Here is an 18,894-nt window from a genome sequence, read left to right on the forward strand (position 1 = left end):
CTCACAGCTGTGCTGAAGGTGGAGGCACGTGTGAGGCAGTCTCACAGCTGTGCTGAAGGTGGAGGCACGTGTGAGGCAGTCTCACAGCTGTGCTGAGGTTTGAGGCATGTGTGAGGCTCCAAGCACGTTCTGCATGATACTCAGCATCATATCACATATCAGTAGAAATCAAAGCCATTTTTCATATTTTGAGATAATAAGCTTACAGAAAAAAACTGCTTTTCCATGTATTAATTCCAAGGGGCGGTGTAAATTTCTGTTAGGGGTCAACGCCCCTGTCAAAATGAGGGTTTATAAGCATACCTCTGCTGAGCCTTTGAGCTGATACTGCCCGACCTGCTGTCTTCACGTTTAACACCACTTAAGCTACCATGAAAACAACTGCCTGCCAACAAGTACTACGCTGTGCTAACAACAGGTCATGGGTTTGAATCCCCGAAAGCACTCATCAGATGTAACCCTTCCTGCTACTATAAGTAAGAGTGTCAGATAAATAAATGTTACATAAATACCACTTGAATTTGCTGTTTATATGGTTATAAGCCAGTTAATTGGAGCAGTGCTGTTTGGTTGCTGTTCTGCCTCACAGTATGAGGCAGCCTCTCTAATGAGGCAGATATTCCGTCTTTGAGGTGACAAGCAGAGACCCGCGTTTGACATCCACAGCATCGCCATGAACCCAAACTGCTGAGCAAGGGGCTCCTGTAATGAAGCACACAGTATGGAGAAAACTGACAGCCAAACTCCCACTGTCCCTGTAGGGTTTTCTAGCTGTCTACTGCCAAAGATCTTTCTGTGACAGTTAAAGATTTAATATAAAATCAACTATACAGCATGGGTAAGGCTGTGCTGTACATATTGACTGGTCAAATGGCGCCCTCTTGTGGCTACATATGATTCAGCTTCATAAACATTAAATGTCATTGTATTCACGATAGTCTTTGCAAAAACTGCAGTTGTAATATTGGGGGGTGGGGGGGTGCTAATCTAAGTAACTGATTTTTTTTTTTTAAAGTTCATGATGATTAGAGTATTTTTTTCCCATATATATAAATTCAGTTTCGATCTCTACCCTGTGCCAGCCTGCCAGACTAATTAATGATGGAACCCAGACACTGCGTGTGAAGGAGGGACCCGCAATCTCTGGGGGCCTAATTGACATTATAAATGCCCGTGGAATACTGCTGTAGATATGCACTCTGTGCAGTCAGTGCTTAGAATATGGTGTTGGGAACGAGTATGTTGGTGTGGCCGAAATGGCTGTGAGTGTCATTCGTTAAAATGAAGGAAGCGTCCAGTCAGAGCTGTGAGACATTCAAACAGGCCGCTTTTACATACAAGGCTTACAAACCTCTCTCCCAAGTGGTGGCTATACGTAAAACATGTATATAAACCATATGCTGATCTAATAACTTTAAAACCTCGAAGTTATTGTACAGACAGCATGCAGCATGTTTGGGCTGTACACTGCAATCCTTTAGAGGATTTCTAACAAGGTAACAAGTATAAATGAGAGAAGCCATAGCATTTTGCATAACAATACCCTAACTGCAATTTAAAAGCGTGTTCACATAAAAAAAATAGCTAATTGACCTTAGTCCTATTGGCAGAGACACAAGGGGTGTGAAGTTTCCGCAGCTTTCCATTGGATCATTAAAACTGCATATGAACTTTGGAATAGGTTTCAAAGTGCTCGTTTCCCTGGAGACAAGGACCTGAAGGTGGATGTGAACCAGGCTGTGATGTATAAACAGACAAAGACGGAAAGGACATTTAAGGTGAGGGACGTCTACATACGCCTGTATCAAGCAGCACTAATTTTAGCCTGTTGATTTTAAGCTGATCAACTGACAAACGGATGTATCGTGGGAAATAAGTGAACTGTTTAAAACCCTGCTTCCTTTCTTATACTTTACCTGTCCTGTTAGAGTCTTGTTGCATCATTTTAACTTGGGGGAAGAAAGAAAGAAAATTACATTTGTTGAATATCTGGGTCGTAACAATTCACAATCCCCCCATAACAAATGGTGATTATTCAAAAGGACAGGAGTTACGAAATGATACTAGCACTACTAAATAAAATAAAAATAAATAAATAAAACTATATTTGTGGCACCGTTTGTCGTTCCTCTGAACCCCAGCCAGCTGCCCGGCTGAGAGCCACGTTCCAGACCAAGCAGGAAACCACCAGGTAAAGTGACAACTAGATTTAATAAATTAATATACATTTTCTTGTGAAGATGTACAACGCACACTTATTAATCCAAGTTTGCTCAGAGGTCATTCTGTTCTGGCCTATTTACACATTTACAGTTTTCAGGTTGTACTTACAGGGAGGGGGCAGGGACAGGGCGGGGGGGGTGGGGTAGGGTTGGGGAGCAGGCTTTGAAATTCTGATGCAAAACGAGACAACAAGGGCAAGTGCCCCCCCACAGAGACAGTCATGTGGGAGCTACTCCTGTGGGGGACTGCTGGGGGGAGATGAGATCGCTTTGCCAGATTTGCGTTCATAATTCACCAACCGCTGGCCAACCAGGTACCTGGGAGGACAATAGGAGAACAGTATGTGGGAACGAGGCTTCTGATTGGCTGGTTACATTCAAATGACCAGGCCACAGCAATCCCATTCACCACCACCAGGGGGCAGTCAGAGCCAAAGGGCAGGTAAACAGGCATTTTTGTTTAGAGTTTACAGTGTGTTAAAGCTGTGTCCTGCAGCACATTTTAACATCATGATTTTAAATGTTACCTCACGTCTCCATGCCCTAACCCTCCACAATGTGAAGTACTGGACTGTAAACTAATTCCCACTACTGGTGACCCAAGGCAGTAGCAGAACCGGCTCACAGCACAGGGGGGTACAGGGGGATGCCACTTCCACTCGGCCGCCCGCGGGAGAGCTTACTTGTCGTTCTTGATGTGCTCATAAAGGCGCTTGAACTGGCGGATTTGAAAGTAGAGGATTCCCATGAGCACCACCACCATGAGCAGGAAGGGGTAGATCCGACGCTGGACCAGGTTCTGCATCTCCTTGGTGACGCCTGTGGGGGTGACAGCACCGTGACGTCAGAGGAGAGCCCGTCCCACGGAACCACCCAAAACGCGGGCGGTTAATGAAGGCTTGCAGATCAGGGATTTCAGAGAAGGTCATTGGGTTTAACTCTGACCCCTCGTTCCCTATGAGCGCCCAGCAAAAGCCAAAGGTGTCACCTGTTGGTGGGCAGGGAATAAGAGTTTAACACGGGATGTTTTTCAGCCTGCATACATGATGATACCTGTGTTCTCTCGTACCCGTTTTACATCATCTTTCAATGCTGATGATCAGTTACAATACTGAAGAATGGAAGCAAAGACGACAGTAAAAATCCCCGGATGTCATTCTTGTTCCGCCCCCTAACATCAATCCCATGATTCATTGTACACCAAGTTCGTTCTTGGGAGGCGAGTTAGCAAGACCAGTCCTGCCACGATCATGAGTACGATCTTTGCGTTCTTGGTACTGAGAAATGCCAAAAGTCTCGCCACAAACCGCCGACGGAGTGCCTTGGAGACGTACCGACAGCGGGGACGATCCCAGCGGCGATGACGTAGGGCACGCAGAGGGACAGGAGCAGGACGGCGATGACGGGGGCAGCCAGTTTGCGGATGATGAAATGCAGGTCGATGTTGCGAATCCCATTAGCGTACACCTGGGGAGACGGGGGCCACGACACGCCGCCTCAATTACCACTGAGGAACAGCAGCGAGGGATGACACGACCGGAACGGAGGGGAGGGCATGAACTGCAACCCACCTGCTCGATCACGGTCTTAAGCCACCACTGGGGACCCATAAGAGTGATGGCTGCTATGATTTTGGCGTGCAGAACTCCAAGGGCCCAGTCCTGCAGCAAACACAGGGCAGCCGGGAAGCTTTACCGAGAGAAGCCGGCGTTCAGCACAGCCAGACGCTGCCCAGCCTCAACCTTCACATCTCATCGATTATATTACACCTGTACACTTATGAAGGAGCACGACACAAAATAAGGCCGTAACGGGCTACAGAGATAAAAATATGCTAACCCCCCCCAATGTGCAGATTGTCCTACCTGCCAGGGGTAGAAGAGAGGTGTTTGATCCAAAGGAACGCGGAGGGGGGCCACGATGACCAGCTCAAACAACAGCCCCAGCAGCAGGGGGATAACTCCAGCCAACAGGGCAGCGACTACCAGTGTCTTGATGATCTGCACGTGGCGGGAGGTTGCGATGTACGTCATACGCCAACACAGGAGTACAGTGAACCTACAACAGCCATGATAACCCAGCCACAGACTGCCGACGAAAGGCAGCTAACAAGCCCGGGATGGGATGGCTGCTGTTGTTGGACCCTAGAGCGGTGTTTCCCCAATCTGGTCCTCAGGGACCACTGGACAGTGCACGTTTTCGCTCGCTCCCGGCTCCCTGCCACACAGCCCTTGTATTTGCTGGGAAACACTGCCTTAGAGGAATGCGAGCAGCTCAGTGGGCGTTTCTCCAGGCTAGCTGCTTACCATGAGCATCCACTCGTGCACCTTGAGCAGGATGACCCTGCGGCCCTGGGGCATCCAGGCCAGCATGACGGTGATGGCGCGCACACTCAGCCAGCACACATACAGGCCGCACGCCGCCGTGTACAGCTCGTGGATCTTCGCGCTTCCCGTCCAGAATGACATCAGCCAGCGGCCCGTAAACACTGCGGGGGGGGGGAGACAGGCGAGACCACAGCGGTAACGACCACAAGCTAGTAACCTGATGGCTAATATTCCATTATCAAGCCATGTAAGCAGGTTAAACTCTAACTGGGCTATGGAGCTACGGAGTCGGCCTGGAACTCACCGGGCAGCGTGAGGCACAGCAGGCTGGCCAGCAGCAGAGTCAGACACATGAACAGGATGAGCAGTACGATCTGCAGAGGACAGGCCACCATTAACAGTCACGCATCAAGCCGTCTCTGACCGCGACAACTGTCGATCCGTTTACTGCTGCCAAACGTCTGATTGGCTGTCGCTAATTATCCCAAGACCAAATCAAAACTGCCCTCCCCCACCGAATTGATGCCGGTCCCACGGCTAATGAACGAGGGTGTGGGTCCAAAGCGCGACAGGGGTGGTGCCTTTACCCTGAAGGGGAACCGGATAGGCCGGTGGTAGGGCTGGAAGCCGACGGGGCCGCCCTGCTGCAGGATGGCCTGGTGGGCAGCGTGAAGTCCCTCCCCCACCACCGGGGCGGCGGCGGCGGCAGCGTTGTTGTTGTTGTTGCGGGCCTGCTGGTTCCCATTGTTCTCATTCTCCTCCTGATCTCCCAGGAGGTAGGAGTGCAGGTCCCTGTGCAGCAGCGGGAGGTGAATTTTAAACGTTGCTTAAACAAACAAACAAACAAACAAACAAACAAAATAATTACGCTGACGGTGATACCAGTAAAGCACAAAATCTCAAAGATTAATTAGCCTAAAATGCAATGTCTAATCACGGGGGGCCTGGAAACACGATTCAGCCAACAACGCCATGTGTGACCGTGGCCCGTTTCCTGCCTCCCAGAGGGGCACCGTATCAGAGGTCATTCCTGTGGGGATTCCCGCTGAGGGGCGTCGCCCGGGTGACAGCACGGAGCGACAGCGGTAAGCTCACAGCAGGTATCCGGCGGTGACGGTCCAGGCGCGCACCAGGCCCTTCAGCCACTGCCGTGTGTGGCCCTGCTCCAGCAGTGCAGGAAGCACCACCTGCAGCAGCAGCAGCTCCAGGGACAGCTCGCTGACGGGGGCGTCACTGCGGGGGCGGGGCAGGAAGCCACCAATCAGCATTAAGGGGCTCATCCACATGACCTCTGTTCATGCTCTAGGATTCCTGAAGCCTCAAGGTGCTATTTGGGATTTACCTGCCACTACAGAGTTCCTATAAAGCACCAGGAGGGCGTACAGACATACAGCACGGTACACATCGTACATTAACACACGCCTGGTCCTCCACAGTCACCAACAACTCTGCCCGTCTAAATGCCGGCCAGTCTGCCTCTTGACTACTCAGGACGACACTGCCCACTGCTACAGAGACGGTCTGACTGGCCAGGCATCACGCTTTAATGCACTGAACCAAAAACAATGGACCGTCTAGGCCAGGGTTGGCAAACCTGATCCATGGAGCGCCGGTGTGGGTGTTCAGTTTTCAAATGGATGCCATTATGTTTAGGATACATGACAAAGAATGGGAACCTAGGAAAATGGCATGGATTCAGGCAGCCACTGGCCATCGTGAGAGCCGAGTCACCTCAGCTACAAACACCTGACCCAACACGCACACCTAGCGAAAATATAACATCCCCCACCATGAAGAGACATTGAAGCAATAGACGCACCTGTACAGCATCACGTTGTACGGCAGAAAGCTCGGTAAAACTTGCTTGATTATTCGGATGGGGAGCCACAACATCAGGAGGACGATGGACCCAAACACGACCTGCAGGGAGAGAGGAGACCCACTCGGGCGGCTCTTAAACCGTCACAGGTAGAGGGAGAGAGAATCAGGCGCCTGCAGTGCATCACTCACCACTGATAAAATGAATCTGCGCAGGTGTCTGTATATTGGCAGGTGGATCATTTCCTGCACCGGGTTAAAATCAGGATCGTTCAGGTTTCTCAGAAACCACAGGACGCCAGGGCGCAGCACCTGGGACAAAGTCAGAGAGCGGGTGAGCCCTCGGGGAGCGACAAGGCCGGACAGCACGCGCGCGCCCGCCCTCGGGGAGCGACAAGGCCGGACAGCACGCGCGCGCCCGCCCTCGGGGAGCGACAAGGCCGGACAGCGCGCGCGCGCGCCCTCGGGGAGCGACAAGGCCGGACAGCGCGCGCGCGCGCCCTCGGGGAGCGACAACGCCGGACAGCGCGCGCGCCCTCAGGTCACACACAGTATGATCTCTTATGGAACGATAAGCGTGCTCCAAGAGCAGGCATTTAATAAGGGAACTCATTTTAAGTCAGTCATCCAGGTTAGAGCTAGAGTAAAACAATCATTAAAAAACAATAACAAATGATCAGCATGTTAGAACGCCAGTATGAGATGCGATGGCTTACATGCAAACACAGGCACACGCAGGAGCCGGCAGAAGACCGTACCTCTCGCAGTAAGAGAATAAAAGATGCGAAGTAGAAGACGTAGACCATGCCGACGAGCCAGTGCAGGAACATGGTCGTCCCGGGGGCAGAGGTGAAGCTCATCTCTCTGTCCTTCAGAGAGGCGTCGAACATCTCCTGCAAAAGGGTGATGCAAAGGCATCAGCACAAACTCTTTCTGGAGGGCCGGGACCTCGCGGGGCTCCAGGAAATCCTACCAGGGAGCAGATGTCAAGCCACCAGCCGCAGATGAGCGGGAAGACACCAATCTCCACGACGACCAGCAAGGAGACCTGAAGCGGATGATGCTGATCAGAGTCTAACAGAGTCTCCGTAAACTAGCAAAACCCTAAACCTCAGCCGCTCACAAACTCACTAGGCTGAGGTTCTCTCTGTTTTAATAAAACCACTGGAATTACAGTTTCTCTTTCTTAACTCATCTAAAACATACTGTCTACAGTTTTATTCATTGAAATAGAGGGAAGACGGTAAACTGCAGAGAATACGCTTAAGGCGCATCGACACAAAAACATAAAAAGGGATGTTTAAAATGCTATCACCATTACATCAGAAATACAGAAAAAAATTCAGTGCACAACATAACCGTGGAAATAGAGAGAATGTATGTTTAACAGTGTGGCTCTGGAACTCTCACCTTTACCACGATATAACACACCCCCAGCAACCGGCGGGATCGCTGGAAGCGTACAACCGCAGCCAGGCCCTGTGTTTGGCCGTTAAGGAGCACGACACTACATGTGGAAAGCTGCCCATTCAGGAGAAAAGATCCATCCATCCATCGGATACAAAAGCCAAATACACAACAAAGTCAGGTGACAGTAGGGTGACCAAATAATCCATGTCAGGGGGACACGATGGGATAGGACAGGTTTTGTAAATTACCATTCAATTATACGGACATGAGTTTCACTTAAGCAGTTTTTGATGTGTGCTGATTGGCCAGTTTCTTATAATCATCCATATGTCACTAATGAGAATGAAAGACTCATGCATGTTTCACAATCAAGGAAAAAACCAGCCAAGGCACAAGAAGAACTATTTAGCCAAGCACAGGAGCCTCTGTAAAACCAGGATTACCCGGTCGCCCCGGGTGACGCCCGCTGTACCGGCAGGATTACCCGGTCGCCCCGGGTGACGCCCGCTGTACCGGCAGGATTACCCGGTCGCCCCGGGTGACGCCCGCTGTACCGGCAGGATTACCCGGTCGCCCCGGGTGACGCCCGCTGTACCGGCAGGATTACCCGGTCGCCCCGGGTGACGCCCGCTGTACCGGCAGGATTACCCGGTCGCCCCAGGTGACGCCCGCTGTACCGGCAGGATTACCCGGTCGCCCCAGGTGACGCCCGCTGTACCGGCAGGATTACCCGGTCGCCCCAGGTGACGCCCACTGTACCGGCAGGATTACCCGGTCGCCCCAGGTGACGCCCGCTGTACCGGCAGGATAACCCGGTCGCCCTGGGTGACGCCCGCTTTACCGGCTGGAACAGTGCGAAGTGTCAGCGTGCCTGCGAGGCCGGGGACAGGAAAGGATACATGGCACACGATCAAGGTGACAGCCAGGAGGACGTAGCCCACGATGGTGGTGATCAGGCCTTCGAAGTGCGAGGCTTTGACCTAGAAACACAAGAGCAGGGTCCTGACAATCAGCTCCTACGATGTTTTAGAGGTTCACTGTTAGGGGGATGGGGAGGGGAACCAAAGAAATCTCTGCAACATTTCCGAGCTCTGAAGAGAGGGAAAAAGGCTCCTACTGACTTCACTGCAAACTGGACTTTTACCATAAGAGGTAAGGGCATGATAACTCAGTGTGTTATCAGGGAAATGGGAAGGCGGCGGGGTACTCACGTAGTCCTCGAACCCCAGTCCCACCACGGAGAAGTGGCCGATGTGATAGGGGCAAAAAGCTGAAAGACAGGGGTGTCCCGATTCCAGTTAGCTTGTGGATGGCATTATAAAGCGGAGGCAATGAGCAGGGGGCAGGGAGAGAGGAACGTACCGAACACCAGGATGAAGAGCGTGTTCAGGGACACCACCCAGAAGACGTGCTCCTGCAAAGCACAGCGCCACATTTCCAGATTACGTCTCACTTAAGAAAGACTTTTATCCAAAACAATGTTGATTGTTCAGAAAGCAGGTTGGACGGTCCGTGTAGCAGGGGTCTCAAACCCCAGTCCTGGAGGGCCGGAGCCTAGTGTAGCTTAGTTCTTTCCCTGTTCCACCATAAATGATTCAGCTTAAGAGCTGTGTGGTAATTAGCACAAGGACCTGAATCAGATGTGTTAAGTGAGGGGAAACCCAAAAATGGGCAGGGCTCTTTGACACCCCTGCCCTGCAGCGACCGTGGGTTATGGGCCTTACTCTGGGACCCCATGGTGAGATCACTCTGCCGACCCAGGGATTTGAACCTGTGACCTTCTGATTACAGACACTGCATCCTAACCCTCTGAGCCACAAACCATCCTCATATAGCGTGAAACAAATCACTGCTCTACCGGTCAACACCCCCGAGAATCAAACAGCACATACCAGGAAGACCAAGGAGCCATCCAGTCCCAGCATCTGCAAAACGGAGACAGAGTTACACTAGAGAGTTGCTTAGGTGCCAGGTTGGCTAATCTTGAGGACGGGCTCCGAACCACTCACCCTCTCCCATGTCAGCTCCTCAGCTGCCCTGTCCCACTCCAGTGCATTCCAGTTCATGTCGTCTGCGAGCAGAGACACGGCAGACCTCTAACTGCCATTTACAGTGAACAACAGAGCCTGGCTCACACACGCACTGAGACACGGCAGATATCCAACGGCCCCCGACTCCCACACGCACTGAGAGACGGCAGATATCCAACGGCCCCCGACTCACACACGCACTGAGACACGGCAGATATCCAACGGCCCCCGACTCACACACGCACTGAGACACGGCAGATATCCAACGGCCCCCGACTCACACACGCACAGAGACACGGCAGATATCCAACGGCCCCCGACTCACACACGCACTGAGAGACGGCAGATATCCAACGGCCCCCGACTCACACACGCACTGAGACACGGCAGATATCCAACGGCCCCCGACTCACACACGCACAGAGACACGGCAGATATCCAACGGCCCCCGACTCACACACGCACTGAGACACGGCAGATATCCAACGGCCCCCGACTCACACACGCACTGAGACACGGCAGATATCCAACGGCCCCCGACTCACACACGCACAGAGACATGGCAGATATCCAACGGCCCCCGACTCACACACGCACTGAGAGACGGCAGATATCCAACGGCCCCCGACTCACACACGCACAGAGACACGGCAGATATCCAACGGCCCCCGACTCACACACGCACAGAGACACGGCAGATATCCAACGGCCCCCGACTCACACACGCACTGAGACACGGCAGATATCCAACGGCCCCCGACTCACACACGCACTGAGACACGGCAGATATCCAACGGCCCCCGACTCACACACGCACTGAGACACGGCAGATATCCAACGGCCCCCGACTCACACACGCACTGAGACACGGCAGATATCCAACGGCCCCCGACTCACACACGCACTGCTCTGATGTGACACCCGATCCACTAAAGCTGAGTTTAATATCATACATTTATCAGGGCTGTCAAAGTTATTGCGTTAGTGGTAACGTGTAAAGTCATAACACTTTAGTATTTCTTTGGTTGTGTCAACACATTCCATCCTGACTGTAAAGAACGCTAGAGCATCAGTCGCGACCCTGCACAGAATTCCAGAATTCACAGCTATAATCAAAACGTTCATTGCGATAAATCACAGACAACTGTGCAATTACTTGGTTTAATCAATTCACAGTTCTAATGTTTATATTTACTGTGCAGACACTGTTTACCCAAAGCATTTAAAGAGCATAGCTCAGGGCCAGCCGGTGGGGCAGGGGCAGCTGTGGTCAAGGCCCTTGCATATGGGCCGAACAGTAAAAGACTTTGCCAACTGTGGGATTTGAACCAACACCCCTCTGGACAGAGTACCTTGTGCACCGTTGTTGCCATCAGCGGCGTCCTCAGCTGCTGCTTCGACTTCGTCATCCGCTTCCAGCTCCTCAGCGGGGTCCCCCGGGATGTCGGGGGCCGCAGGGGCCCCAGCAGCTGCCACGTTCTCGGCCGGGGGGTCAACAGGCGCCGGGGCAGGCTGGTTCTCTGCAGGTCTGTGCCCAGCACCGGGGGCCTGAGGCAACATAACCAGAGTGAGGATGATAACACCAGAGTCACGGCTACAGCACAGCAGTCATACATATAATTGGAATATAATTCGATGATTTCATAAACGTGAACGTCGCCCCCTGTGGTTATAACACCAACCGCAGTCAATAAATATGCAATAAGCTCAAAGGTGTTAACGATCCCTCAGTCTGCAGCCTGTAGAATCCGGGTGTGCGGCTGACAGGTAAAATTAAACACACCTCATTGGCCGGCCCTGCCACGTTATGCGGCTGCTGCTGATTCTGCTCCAGCCACTGGGGGGCGCCGCCATGGACGATCTGCTCCCGCAGCCACACAAGGCTGATGAAGGCGCACAGCGTGCATGTGACCACAAAACAGCCCTGCAGGCAGTCGGCCAGCAAGTTCTCCCTGGAAGACAGCGCCAGGCGGGAATCAGCAGGCACAAAGCTCATAAGCACTGCATACACAGGGATTCACCTCTGCCCCGGGCATTTATCAAGACAAAGAATATGTCTCCCAAGCGTGAACAGCAAATGAAGCGTACCGTTTTTAAGCACACAAACAGGAACTTATGAAATCCCATTCTAAATCCATAGACATCAATATGGAGTTGGTATGCATACCAAGACATATTGGACAATTCTGTGCTTGCAACTTTCATAACAATTTGGGGAAGGTCCTTTATTGTTCCAACATGACTGTGCCTCAGTGCTCAAAGCACGGTCCATAAAGACATGTTGGGAGAGCTTGGCGTGGCAGAACTTGACTGACCCACACAGAGCCCTGACCTCAATCCCACCGAACAACTTTGGGATGAACTAGAATGGAGACTGCGAGCCAGGCCTTCACGTCCAACATCAGTGCCTGACCTCGCAAATGCTCTTCTGGATAAATGGACAAAACGTCCCACAGACACCCTCCATAATCTTGTGTAAAGTGTCACCAGAAGAGTGGCAGCTGTTATAGCTGCAAAGGGGGGGGATCAGCTCCATATTGATGCCTGTGGATGTAGAATGTGACGTCATAAAAGTCCCCGTGGGTGTAATGGCCAGGCGTCCCAGTACTTCCGTCCATATAGTGTATTCACTTCACAGGGACTGAGTCTGTGCCTTTGCTCCCTGTCTAAGGCAGACTGCCAAATAGGAGCTGCAGTGTGACACGCTGCTTATTCATAGCTCTCCGTTTACAGAATCACACCACGCTGCCATCATGACACCGAGGCCGTCCACACAGCAGGGGAGGCGGGGCCAGCACGGCGGGAGTGGGCCAATCGCCATGCCAACAGCGATCGTCTTATGGGCGGGCGGGCGGGCGGGAGGGGGGGGAGGCACTTACGTGGACAGCATGTCCAGCGGCAGGGTCAGGAGGGAGCTCACAGAGCCAGTAAACAAGCACTTGTAGATGCGACCTTTTGGAAAGGAGAGGGGAGATGGGCCTTTAGCACAAGCTGACAGGCACTGGGTGCATCTCAAACAGCACAAATTTCCTGCGAAATCACTAAAGCACTAAGCAACGGAGACGAGAGATTCTGCAAAGTAAAATCTCCTGTTTGCTAGCTATGTCGATATTTCACACTATGCCAGCGACTAGGGCTCTCGTAACTGCTGTCACTGCACCGAGGACTGTTGGCTAGCTGTCAATACTTAACACTATGCCAGCAACTAGGGCTCTCGTAACTGCTGTCACTGTACCGAGGACTGTTGGCTAGCTGTCAATATTTCACACTATGCCAGCAACTAGGGCTCTCGTAACTGTTGTCACTGTACCGAGGACTGTTGGCTAGCTGTCGATACTTAACACTATGCCAGCAACTAGGGCTCTCGTAACTGCTGTCACTGCACCGAGGACTGTTAGCTAGCTGTCGGTATTTCACACTATGCCAGCAACTAGGGCTCTCGTAACTGCTGTCACTGTACCGAGGACTGTTGGCTAGCTGTCGATACTTAACACTATGCCAGCAACTAGGGCTCTCGTAACTGCTGTCACTGCTCGGAGGACTGTTAGCTAGCTGTCGATACTTAACACTATGCCAGCAACTAGGGCTCTCGTAACTGCTGTCACTGCACCGAGGACTGTTGGCTAGCTGTCGGTATTTCACACTATGCCAGCAACTAGGGCTCTCGTAAATGCTGTCACTGTACCGAGGACTGTTGGCTAGCTGTCGATACTTAACACTATGCCAGCAACTAGGACTGTATTCATGGCGAGAGTATATGGGCAATAAAACAGATTAAAGAACCAAGAAGGTAGAATCTTCATAAACAGCTATAAAACATTATTCATCCGTCATTTTTTTGCAGCCACTTATCCCATTCAGGGTGGCTGGGGGTGCAAAACCTGTCCCAGTGGCTCCGGGCAGAAGGTGGAGACACTAAAACAATCTAAATAAGATGCTTAGGATTAGCTTTCAATGGATATTTAAAGAGCCTCTGACTTGACTGTTAGGTTGAAGAAACAGTTGTTAATCATCTTGTTATCATTTCTGTATGATCAGCAATGAATGTAAATACATATATACGTTATTTCTTATCTTCTAGCCACATACTTTTAGCCATTGTATCCTAAGTATGTGGCTAGAAGATAAGAAATAATGTATATATGTATTTACATTCATTGCTGATCATACAGAAATGATAACAAGATGATTAACAACTGTTTCTTCAACCTAACATTGACTTTACTAGAAACCTCTTGTAAGAAGTTAGTAAAATGGCAACTCGGCCTAAGGGGGTTAAAAGGAGAACAAGGAGTGTCACATGTAGGGCACACAGGTGGATCCTGCTATGGCCCATATGGCACCTGGTACAGGTGACCTGTCCCCAGCCATTTTTAAATTTACCTTTGTCAGCTTTGCAATAACTCGACTGATTTCATGAAGTATGTTATAAATATTTTCACCCAATTCAGCCTGCCATATTATTTATACAAGAGAAGAGCAGAGGTTTGAGATCTGAAGGTGGAATTAAACAATGCTGTATATTTGAGTTAAGGGCTCTGCCTAGGGGTGCAGCATTCAGCTGGAGAGGGTTGCCAGATATTGCCGCCTACGGGAACCTGCGGGTTGCCAGCAGTAACAGAGACTGCCTGCAGGCCCCGGGCCTTATGCTGCTGTGCAGGCAGAGCCTGTGAGCGTGGGCAGGGGACTCTGCAGGAGGAAAAAGCCCACTCCTCGGTGGGGGAGAGCGGGGGATCCGTTTAACATGGAGCACTTACAGGCTGTAAGGGGAACCACACCCAGCCAGGCGAAGGCCACCAGCGTGTAGTGGAACCAGTAACGGATAGCTGTGCCGATACTGGTCACGAGTCCAGCGAAGATGTCCTGGACTGGGAGCCGGGAAGGCATGTCTGGGGAATAAACTGGACAGGGAGGGTGGGGAGAAGATGCCAGAAGGCTTCAGCTGTTTGCGTTTAGCAGAAAATTGGCACCCGCCCCGGCAGAGTTTGACACCCGACTCCCTTTGTGGACACTGTCCACCAGCATCCTGCTGCACAGGGCTGACACCGGGCCGATGTCAGCACTGTAATCTGAGAACCCAGATTATTATTTAAAAAATTCACTTCATAAACATGTTCTCAAAGCGGCCAAAGCTAAAATATTCAGGCATTCAGCTGATAGCCGTTGGAACTGAAATATATACCTGATTTAAACATCGCTCTGCACTAATTATTTGCATTTTTTGCCACTGAAAGAATTCCAGAGGGGCAAACCTTCGCCAAACACAACAGGAAGCCATGAGAACGTCAGATGCCTGGGCACCCCCCCGACGGGCCGTACCACTCAGACACTTCCATGTTAAGAAGCACAGGAAAGGGACTGATGCTCTATTACATTAACAATTACAGGGGGGGTGGTTTTCATATCACTCTGCATTTAAAAGCAGTTATAAAGAATTCCCAAAAAAGACAGTGTTTCCCTTTAAAACCAGGTACAAAAAGCACACAGTGTTTGCACAGTCAGAGATTTTGTACAAACGGAGCTTAAGAGTAAAAAGGAAAGTTTAACGAATGCCAGAGATGAGTGGCCAAGTGACAACCTAAAGCTACGGGAGAAACCAGTGACCCTCTGTGTGGAGAGCTGGAAATACTTACTCGGCGTGAAAGCAAAGCGGTGCTTGCATAATTCGCAGTACTCTTTCCTGCTGTGTTTCAGCCACTGGACCAAGCTGAAAGACAGGAGGAAGCCAGATTAAGTGTGCAGAGGAGATGCGTAGGAAACTGGCGGCTTGATCAGCTGTGGTTAAACCAGGTCACGCACAACTGATGGAAGCCTCTTTGAAGACTGAACACATGGCGAATTTCTTCCCCTGACTCCAGCCAGACAAGCTCTGAGGATGGAAGAAACAGTTGGTCCCTCCAGGAAAATCAGAAGCACCTGTGTGCAGACACTGTGCAGCCAGCAGGTGGCACAACGTTAGTGGCACAGTCATAGAGAGCCGCAGAGACTGTGCAGACGCCGCTCAGCTGCGATAAGCGTCTGCTTGGCAGCCTTGCAGCTCCGCCTGAACACGCCTGCCCCTATGCTCTGTGATGCTGGCAGACAGGCGAGTAGATGGGAGAACTCTGCACAGCAGTGCCTCCTATTTGGCTGGCTGGCCAGAAACAGAGCGTGAGCTAATAATACAGGTTCCCAAAGCTTGGGTTTACAGAGCCCTTTGTGCAGTGGTCTCTCATTACAGGTCTGCCACGTCACCAGGCCGCTCTCACGCATTGTGCGCTTTTAACAGGGGCGGGCGTGGAGCAAACCACCAGACTTCAGTCGGAGGGGTGGGCCGCTCTCCTCTGCGCCAAGGAGGGACAGATGATCTGCTGATGCTGCAAACGGCCAGGAAATCCATTGTTAAAGAGCCGGAGGAAGAGCCCAAGTGAGACAGTGCATAGTGACAGACTTTGAGGAAGCAAATGACAGCACCAAAGCCTCTCAAAGAGCACATTACCAAGCAAAAACAGGTCATAATTTAACGGGGAAGCTTCACAACGGGCAATAAGGGACTACAGAAAGCCTACACAGATCTGCTTATACAATACTGCTAAAATCTTAAATGGAATTACTGGCCAACTGAGCTGAAAGTGCTAAGTATTAAGTTAATGCGGCATGTCGGAAACACAGACATGCTAAGCTAACATGCTCTCCCCGCTCTGTCAGTGAGGTGCACAGCGCCGGTGGCCGTGGGGCAGCCCCAGCCCACATAAACTAATCAATTACACTTTATCGAGCGGATAATTGTTTCGTCCCAGTTGCGAAAAAAATTAAAATGCAGCCACTTCAGATCATTTGTGAAGGAACAAAGTGGCGCTTTCATGTTCACGAGCAGACACCCCCAGCCTGTATCAGTGGAGAAATCGACTAATTGGCATCTAATGAGGAAGCTGGGTGGGAAATGGGGCTTTCAGATGTGGGGGGCGTGTGGGGAGAGGAGTTAAAGCTGCTCTTGTCTGTACTCTCTAACAAAAACCTATTAGGATGTGCTAAACACAGGGAAACAAAATCTAACTCGCAAGTCCAGGATAAACTACAAGCATACACTGCAGCACCAGGAAAGCAATTACAGGATTAAAGTACATCTTACTGAACTCCATGACACATTATATGGGAATGAGACCTACAGGCATGTCTGCGCCTGTGATCCGAAGGTTGCCGGTTCAAGTCCGACCTAGGTACGTTTGTGGCCCCCTACCCTCAGCTCCTTGAGCACCACAACAGGTGGCTGCCCTTCATGGCCAGGCTTGTTCTCATGGAGAGCAAGATGGGGGAGGTAAAATGAGGATTCCCCCACGGGGATCGATAAAAGTATCAATCAATCAATTAAAAGCCAATTCCTGGCTTCCCTGGAGAGTCTCCCCGTCACCCAAAGATGCGGGGGTAGGCGGTACATACCATTCTTGGTGGATAAACTTAATGCTGCCAGTGCAGACGCAGGGGTGGTAGAGGGGCTTGTCGGGGGTCGCTTCAGACCGGCACACCCTGCATATATCAGCTGTGAAAGGGAGGAGAGACGGCCATTGGCCGCTGCTGATGAGGACCCGAAAGATCACAGACTGAGCTAATAAAACTCTGCTATGCCACGTGGATTCATACATTCCGCATTAATCAACTCCTCTGAACTGAAAAAAAATTAATAAGTAAAAAATTAAAACCCATCAAAAAGAGCTTGCCAAGAAAACAAACAGAATCACTGGGCAGAAAGAACAAACACCTCAAAACGTCATACAGGGCAGTGACAGCCTAGCCACACAAGCGCCTGCAAGCACATACACATCATACACATTATAAAGAAATCATGACAAGACAATACAATGCAGATGTTTTCATGTTTTGAGTAAAGTACATTAGTGCAAGATGTGCTGGTGGCGGAGCGGTGGCACAGACCCGAACTACGGGGCCTAACCAGCGCTAACCAGCCCTTAAATGTCCACTTAACAGCACCTCCCTTCCGTTTGTGCGAGAACTGTAGTAATAAACAGTCATCTGATTACCCAGTTAGCTACAGTAAACTATATTCAACTAAATTAACTAGAAACTATTTTGTTTGACATTCACTCTAAACGATTAGCCAGACAGAGGCTGATATCGGTAGCAGTCTAAATATCAAAAAAAGCTTATTTTGGGAACAGAATACCTATATATAGAAAGTGACATTATTAAAGTCAGTTTGTAAATAAAAGTTTGCCCCGTCTGCCAGCATGGTCACTAACCAACACCGCGACAAGTTAGCTAGCCGTGTTAGCGCAGCGCTCGTTAGCTTCCGTGGCAATGCTCAGTAAAATTCAGTCAATATATATGCAGTTATTTTCTATGAGGTTATCGAGGAAGCGACACTGATTCTGGCGGTTGTGTTTCGTAGCACTTTAGCTGGCCCGTTTATTTGTAAGTAGCTAGATACCTTCTTCGGCGGCCTCCATCTTGAACGACAGCGGACTGTCCTCTTCACATCAATATAACGTGTGGAGTCTGATAATAAAAACACAATCTTAAGAGAAACATCTAACCAGATGGCTAATTTGAAGTGAGGGACCGGGTCCACGGCCCTTTCTTTAACCAGCTAGCCAGCTACCTAGCTAATCACTCAAACTTAGCAACGTTAGCCACTTCCGTTACAATGTGCAGCCTTATCGTCGACTCCGTCGGCGAATAATGACACCAACTCCTCGACTACCTATTCAACATCACATATGGCCATTTTGTTGGTTAGTTAACTGTAGCTAACGACTCTTTCCTCCAGCCCCACTGGTACTTCGCACTAGCCAGCTAAATTGTGAAAGTGCATTTGGTATCTGACAGCAATACTACAATGTTTACGACAGGCTAGTGCGCATGCGCTCCAAATGAGCGACGGCAGTTGGCTTGTGGGTCTGTAGAAATAAAGAAAGCCGGAACTCGTTTTCCTGGAGATGTGTGAATATTTTCTAAAGATTTATAACATGCCGATGAGTCTGGTTCCTGCGCTAGGTTGTCAGTATTTCTATAAACAAATGATTTATTAACTCCATTAAGATTCTACTCAATATATAAGGGGCCACTAGATAATTGCATTCAAGTACCTTT

General features: G+C 50.5%; 1 protein-coding gene and 1 long non-coding RNA gene across 2 annotated transcripts; one reads left to right on the forward strand and one right to left on the reverse strand.

Moving 5' to 3' along the window:
• Positions 1 to 1,709: 1,709 nt before the first annotated feature.
• LOC125740268 (uncharacterized) lies at positions 1,710 to 16,106 on the forward strand. Its single transcript, XR_007397494.1, has 3 exons — positions 1,710 to 1,778; positions 2,142 to 2,191; positions 16,076 to 16,106. It is a non-coding gene; the product is annotated as an uncharacterized LOC125740268 (long non-coding RNA).
• LOC125740267 (E3 ubiquitin-protein ligase MARCHF6) lies at positions 2,193 to 18,675 on the reverse strand. Its single transcript, XM_049011180.1, has 27 exons — positions 18,404 to 18,675; positions 18,233 to 18,300; positions 17,227 to 17,326; positions 15,441 to 15,514; positions 14,565 to 14,708; positions 12,687 to 12,759; positions 11,591 to 11,759; positions 11,160 to 11,355; positions 9,787 to 9,848; positions 9,670 to 9,702; positions 9,140 to 9,191; positions 8,989 to 9,047; positions 8,677 to 8,757; positions 7,778 to 7,846; positions 7,341 to 7,415; positions 7,126 to 7,260; positions 6,560 to 6,679; positions 6,369 to 6,469; positions 5,645 to 5,782; positions 5,137 to 5,341; positions 4,854 to 4,923; positions 4,529 to 4,710; positions 4,088 to 4,222; positions 3,794 to 3,883; positions 3,557 to 3,689; positions 2,906 to 3,041; positions 2,193 to 2,540 (listed from the first exon to the last, which is right to left on the reverse strand). The coding sequence occupies exons 2-27, from the start codon at positions 18,249 to 18,251 to the stop codon at positions 2,453 to 2,455; spliced, it is 2,739 nt and encodes a 912-aa protein (XP_048867137.1). The 5' UTR covers positions 18,252 to 18,300; positions 18,404 to 18,675; the 3' UTR covers positions 2,193 to 2,452.
• Positions 18,676 to 18,894: the final 219 nt, after the last annotated feature.

This window comes from Brienomyrus brachyistius, chromosome 4 (assembly GCF_023856365.1).
Source record: "Brienomyrus brachyistius isolate T26 chromosome 4, BBRACH_0.4, whole genome shotgun sequence".
Lineage (NCBI taxonomy): Eukaryota > Metazoa > Chordata > Actinopteri > Osteoglossiformes > Mormyridae > Brienomyrus > Brienomyrus brachyistius.